Source organism: Triplophysa rosa, unplaced genomic scaffold (genome assembly GCF_024868665.1).
Source record: "Triplophysa rosa unplaced genomic scaffold, Trosa_1v2 scaffold305_ERROPOS295229, whole genome shotgun sequence".
In the NCBI taxonomy this organism is placed as follows: Eukaryota; Metazoa; Chordata; class Actinopteri; order Cypriniformes; family Nemacheilidae; genus Triplophysa; species Triplophysa rosa.
This window is the reverse complement of record NW_026634326.1, coordinates 10,106-16,471: the sequence shown is the minus strand read 5'-3', so window position 1 is coordinate 16,471 and position 6,366 is coordinate 10,106. Positions and strand designations below refer to the sequence as shown.

The following is a 6,366-nucleotide window of genomic DNA, read 5'->3' as shown; positions in this document are numbered from 1 at the left end:
AATATTTATATTATTCTTATATAAAAAGCAACACAAACATGCATTATGCCCACATGCATTTTACATTGAATCTCCATGGATAATAGGCAGGTATCAGTGTCATCTTTTACCTGCAATAAGAGATTTTAGGTCAGTAAACAATATAGAAATAGAAATACTTAATCTCCAATTTTTTTTAAATGAAATCTCCAGTTTTAGGTTTGTGTTCTTTATATTGTCAAGGTCAATGTTTTGAAGTTTTGGCTTTTGAATTTGCATATATCCAAACGTTAAAGACTTTAAAAAGTTTATACATGGATGTGCCTTATGCCTTTTGTGGAGTGAAATACATAATTCACAATACATTAAAAGCAATAAAATAGCACAACAAAACCATATTTTCCACTATCTATACCACTTTTCTATGCAGACTCAGCAGATGTAAAAGCCGTTCAGATAATGTGAACTCCTGCAACTGCTACTGAGTTTATCCAATTTAAGAAATGTTATTGAAACGGACAGTCCTCCAGACACTTTCCTCAGTATCCCATGCAGTGAAAACTAATGGGTATAAAACACTTTATTTTGTGGGGAAAACACCATCTCATTGCAATTAACCATTAAAAAAGCTCATTTATAAAAAAATAACTTAAAGTTAGTTTATCAAAATACAGTATACAACTTCAGTTTACAACTGCTTCAAAATGTAATACATATCTCTTAAAGTAATCTGTCTGTGCATCGTTTGAAGTGTTCCTGACATTTTAATAAGGTTTTAAAATTTGTCATAATCTTTAAGCAGCGGTAAAAAAAACTATGGACGTAACTGCATCTTTTGACGTAACAACCAGCCAATAGCAGCGTTGCTGATCACTAGTTCTTCTATCGATATATGCTGCCTTTCCAATTAAATCCAGATATACTAATCGTACACAAGAGGTGCGTTCGAAGAACTGAATTATCCAGATCATGATTAGCAGGATTAGGTCATCTCGGATATTTCATTTGATCATGGATGTAGTAAGCGATGTACGAAGAACGGGCCCCTGTGTTCTGGGTATTTTCTCATTAGGATTATTTTCTCGACAAAGTCTAGTTCCTCAAACTATGATTTTTTTAGTTAGCTATAAGTATTTTCACACTTGAACACAATTTGTTGAAGGTTGTGTTTGTTTATTTTTCACGTTTCGTGTACATGTCAAGAATGTGAAGAGGCATGAGGAAAATTCATTAGCTCAGGACTCCATAAACCCTTTAGCAGTACAAAGATACATTTACTGGGTGGATGATGGACCACATATGCATCCATATTTTCTCACACGTATTGTGTAGCTGTAGTGCAGAACAAAAATGTAGCAGAACAAAAATGAAACACTAATAAAACTTCTGCTAGTGTCCAGACATCTGTACATTGTTTCAAACTCCTTTGTGGAATATAACAGCACATTAAGCAGAATGTCTTTTTTTACCAACGATCCAGTCATGTGCCAAAACAATTCATTGCAAATCTTCAAAAGACATAATATGAAACAGCATGGGCATTTTACCACATATCAGATTCAATGCATAAAACCCTAATGTGACCAGTTTTCAGTTTCATGGTTATAGAACAGGCAGACACAGGGTTAGGGTTCAGTTCACATTTCTACAAGAGGTACTTGGATGAAAACATGCATGGATGTCAAACCCAAGCAAGGATGCTGAAACCAGGAAACACTGTAGTTCCCTGTCAGAAACTTGGAACCCTCTCTCTTGTGGTCAGTAAGAGTACTCCAGTGTCAGATCTCCTAATTTTCACTTTCAATCTCCTCTTTCTTTCTCACAGGTAAGTTTGAGGTGTCTCAAACAGTAAAACTCCTTCCTAAAGATTTGGGAGCATTCTCCTTGAGTTATTTTTTAAGACTGACTGGCCTCTGAGAAGTAGATTTTAAATGCATTTCAGCCTTGTCAGTCACAGTCAAATAGGGTGAATTGCCCTAATGTGGGACATTTTTGCATTTATGTGACATATCGCACACCCAAAACCATTTTAAAATCCCAGGATTGATCACATGACACAAATTTGGGCTTTGGGTATCCCATAATTTCACCGGCATTCATGTAACCTTTTTATAGGGAACCTACAAACATTATAGCTATGTGTCCAACATTAGGGCAATTATTTTTAGGCAGAATATTTTGATTATTAACATGTCATAGATTATTATATTGATTAAACATCTCATAGAAGAATTTTGCACTTTAGTTCAATAAACATTTATTTTGTGGCTACTTATTTTTCTTTCTTCATTTAGCTACTGTAGAAAAACTTCTGTACTGTGTTTGGAGAAAATCATTGTGATTTTTATTATTGAGACTAAATGAAAACCGGTTTTTTAAAAGCATTTTTACTATAGTTTTTCTACAGTTACATCGGCTGTTCCAAATTGGACTGATTTTGTTTAAAGGTTTTGTATTTAAAAATGTAATGTTTGCATATTAGAAGATCAGAACATGCTAGTAATATTTTCTACATTACTTTGTGAGCCTATAACTGAAATGACTGATAATTATGGGTAGCAGAACAACCGTAAGATGAACCAACTGTAAAAAAAAAACGTGTCATGCGGAAGGAATTTAGATGAAATAGTTTTAAGACGTACACACCTGCATTCATCACAATAATGGTTTTAGCTGCCCATTGACACTTCTGTATCAAAGATGCATAAACATGGCACCACGTGAGACAGATGACATTAGGGACCAAACAGCATTTTGTTATTTAAAAATCCCAAATATGTGTAGAGTTATCATTCCTGAATATATAAATGTAAATTCTTATTATGTAGTTTTAAAATCTGCCACAATTTCACAGTTTGAGCCTTTGTCTAGCATTTAATATAATGGCACATGCAAGTGTCATACCATATACAGTAAAGCCACAATATCAACTTTGACACGTTTAATTATAAAATGTGTAAAAATAATGTTAAAGAACAGTGATTTTCCATTTTCTGAAATAAAGTGGACATGAAATAGCGACTATGTTCAGGATTCATAACTTTACATTCAGCATTAGCCTATAGTTAAACCCTGAAAAATATATTAATATTCAGAATTTACACTGATATTGTCAGACTTTAGTTATTTCCTGTTTGCCCATCCTCTTGAGCAGACGTATCTAGAAATCTGGGTGTGAGTGTTTGTTTATTAGAAAAATGTTCCTAACTATTAATAGTGCTCAGGCTTTGAATGAACAAATAAAGCAAGGCGTATTTGCACGCGTAATGAAATTGATGGGTGTGCATGCATTGTAGCATATAAAACCTGAAAACACACACAACAGGACAACACGCATCTGCACACAAACCAGGATCAAGATGAAGGCTTTTCAGAGTGCACTTTTCTTATTGCTGCTGCTTCAGGGAGTAAAGAGCCAGGAAACAGGTGAGTTATATGACATATATTCCAGATTATCCATGTGTGTGTAGCTATAGCTACTGTATGTTTCGCATTAACCGTTATAAAAATGATATTTTGCTTGGCATGTCATATGATAAATCTGTCGCACTGTTAAAGAGTAATATTTAAATTATTTGACAAAAAAGCTCAAATGCACACTTTTGCTGTTGACGGTAATAAAATGATTATTAGAAATAGAATAAAAGAACAGTTTCTCGCATTGTCTTGGAATGTGATAATTGCTTTTCCTTAAAAATTTGGATGAATTAGCCTATTTTAGGAATTTTTGTATGTTTGAATTAAGGCTGTCAACGGGATTACATTTTTTCATAATTTTTTTCAAATATTTAACGCAGCATCCCTATTCTCTGTCATTCCTTTTCTAGAGTTACATTACATATAATCACACTTTAAACTATTCAAAGGGATATTTCACTACCAAATCAAAATTTCCCCATGTTTCACTCACCCTCAAGGCATCCTAACTGAATATGGTTTTCTTCTTGAAGAATAATGCAGTCGAAGTTATAACACCACGTATGATTTTGCTTCCAAGTGGTAGAATGGGAGTGAATGGATGTTGATTTATTAAAGCTCCAAAAAGTACATCCACAGATCAAAGAACTGCTTGACACAGCTCCGTGGTCTTAACAAAGGTCTTCTGAAGCAAGGTTATTTTAGTTTACTAAAATTAAAACTTTGAAAACGTTCCTGTTCATTGATATGCCCCATTTGGAACGCACCGAGATTGTCAGAATCTGTCAGAGAGCCTACCAGTACTCTTTTGTTCTTGAATTAACAAAAACAAGCAAGATTATACCAGAAAACACATTTTGTCGAGTATTTTCATAAGCACAGTCTTAAATAAATGCAAAGAGTTGTGAAAAGCCGCGTTCATAAACCTGCTACTGTGACTCCCGTCACTAATCACAATTATCATGATTAATCACAGAAAATGTGTGATTAATTAGTTCATTTTTAAATCGATTGACAGCACTTATTTGAAAAATAAACCCATATTCCCGCCCCATAAATACCTTAAGAAAAAATGAAAACAGTCTCTGGCTGTGTGAAATGTTTTTTTTTTATTCGTAAATGCACAAATCTGTGTATGTTTTAATGACATTTTGTAACTGTCTTAAGCTCTCTGTTTGATGTCTTGGGTTTGTTTGTCTTTCAGGATCATGTGCTCAACCCTCACCAATGTGCTGTGAGGGCCAAAATGATGAATGCTATCGTGGGTGTTATTGTGATGAGGCGTGCTTGCAGAGAAACGAATGCTGTCCTGACTACACACAGACATGCCCCCCACGTAAGTTTAAATTCATATTAAAACAAATAATATTTATCGCTGAACCTGTAAACTCATAAAAATTGTCACCGTCCTCAGCTACAGAACTACCATACTCATCAACCACAACAAAACCAACAACCACCCCACGACCAAATACACCATCAACCACCACACCAACCACACCATCAACCACAACGAGCAATCAACCTCAGAACAACCTCTGTCCTCACCGAACTCAGCGACCTCATTCAAATTGTCAACAACCCCAGCAGGAAGAACCTCCATGTACATCCCTATACTCTCTTTTAGAGAAATATTTCTCCAGCATCATTACGATTGTGCAGTCTTTCAGAAACTATTAAAACACACCTTTTTTGTATACATTGTGTTCATGAATGACAGAATGATCTGCCAGTCACCACCTGTTGAGTCCATTCAAAGCCATGGAAGGCACACCTGTAACGCATTCTCTTACTAAACTCTGTCTTTACTTTTGCTTCTAACTTTCTTATCTATTTAAATGTAAATTCATAATATGTAGTTATAAATCTGCCAGTCTTTCATAATATGAGCATGTACTGTATAGCATCAGGGAAGAAAAATCCATTACTTAACTTTCATAACAATTCATGATGAATAAATGTATTTAATCTGGTTTGTCATTTAATATAATGACACATGCAAGTGTCTGACCAAGCCACAATATGTACTTTGACAACACAGTGTAAAAAATAAAGAATTAAGTAAGAAATACAGTGTTTTCCATTTCTTGACATTCTTGCAGTGCGAACCAGATATAGCAACAGGGAGAAAATCAGTATTCATATCATTTAGCATTATATTTAAAGCCTGGAAAATTTGTTACCGGATATATATTTACAGTAGATTTACATGTATTTCGTCAGAGATATGCCAGATTTAATTGTGTAATATATTTTTTTCTTCTCTGTGTGTGTGTGGATTTTGGTTATTGGGTTTCTGCAGCCTCGTGTGTTTTTTCAGATCCTGTACGAGTGGGTTGGGCGTGAGACGCTCTTCGCCAATCACCGTCTGGTCTGCTGTAAAAGGAAGACACCAATGCAAAAGTGCGCTCTTTGTGTGAACTTGACTGTTCTGTTTATTGTTCCTGTGTGTGTGTGTGTGTGTGTGTGTGCGTGCGTGCGTGCGTGCGTGCGTGCGTGCGTGCGTGCGTGCGTGCGCGTGCGTGCGTGCGTGCGTGCGTGTGTGTGTGTGCGTGCGTGTGTGTCTGTATGTTCTTTTGGTTAATGTTTTTTGTTTTTTGAACAACCTTCTGTTAGTGTGCTTTCTTTGTCTATATGTACAGACTACATGAGCCATCCTTTACTTCCCAGTTTGTTAAACTGTGGATGTTTAGCTTTGCAACACTGGTTGGAGGTAAAGGGGTAGGTTAGCTCTGTCACGTGATGTACATGGTGCACATTTAGGTTTGTTCTTTTGTTTAGACACACCAGGTTTAGGGATTTGTGCAACCTGTGTCTTTTTGTTCTTATAGGTAGAGTAGACAAGGTATGACGTCTTGGACGTTGAAGATGTTATTTTGATTTTGATTTATAGCTAGACAAGAGTGTTCGGGTTAACTTAGTTTGGTTTGATTCTTTTTCTTCTTTGCTTTGGCACAATCCAGTTCCCTT

The 6,366-nt window shown here is 35.6% G+C and overlaps 1 protein-coding gene across 1 annotated transcript; it reads left to right on the top strand.

Annotated features, from left to right (window-relative positions):
* The first annotated feature begins 3,273 nt into the window (after positions 1 to 3,273).
* On the top strand, positions 3,274 to 5,469 carry LOC130550410 (vitronectin). The gene is made up of 3 exons (XM_057327867.1): positions 3,274 to 3,405; positions 4,601 to 4,732; positions 4,811 to 5,469. Exons 1-3 carry the CDS (start codon positions 3,339 to 3,341, stop codon positions 5,074 to 5,076), a joined length of 465 nt encoding a protein of 154 aa, XP_057183850.1. The 5' UTR covers positions 3,274 to 3,338; the 3' UTR covers positions 5,077 to 5,469.
* Positions 5,470 to 6,366: the final 897 nt, after the last annotated feature.

Bases quoted from the DNA above. Each gene is read 5' to 3' on its own strand.
- LOC130550410 (XM_057327867.1), top strand. From the start codon at position 3,339: ATGAAGGCTTTTCAGAGTGCACTTTTCTTATTGCTGCTGCTTCAGGGA. The intron at 3,406-4,600 runs GTGAGTTATATG...TTTGTCTTTCAG, and splicing joins AGTAAAGAGCCAGGAAACAG to GATCATGTGCTCAACCCTCA. The intron at 4,733-4,810 runs GTAAGTTTAAAT...CACCGTCCTCAG, and splicing joins CACACAGACATGCCCCCCAC to CTACAGAACTACCATACTCA.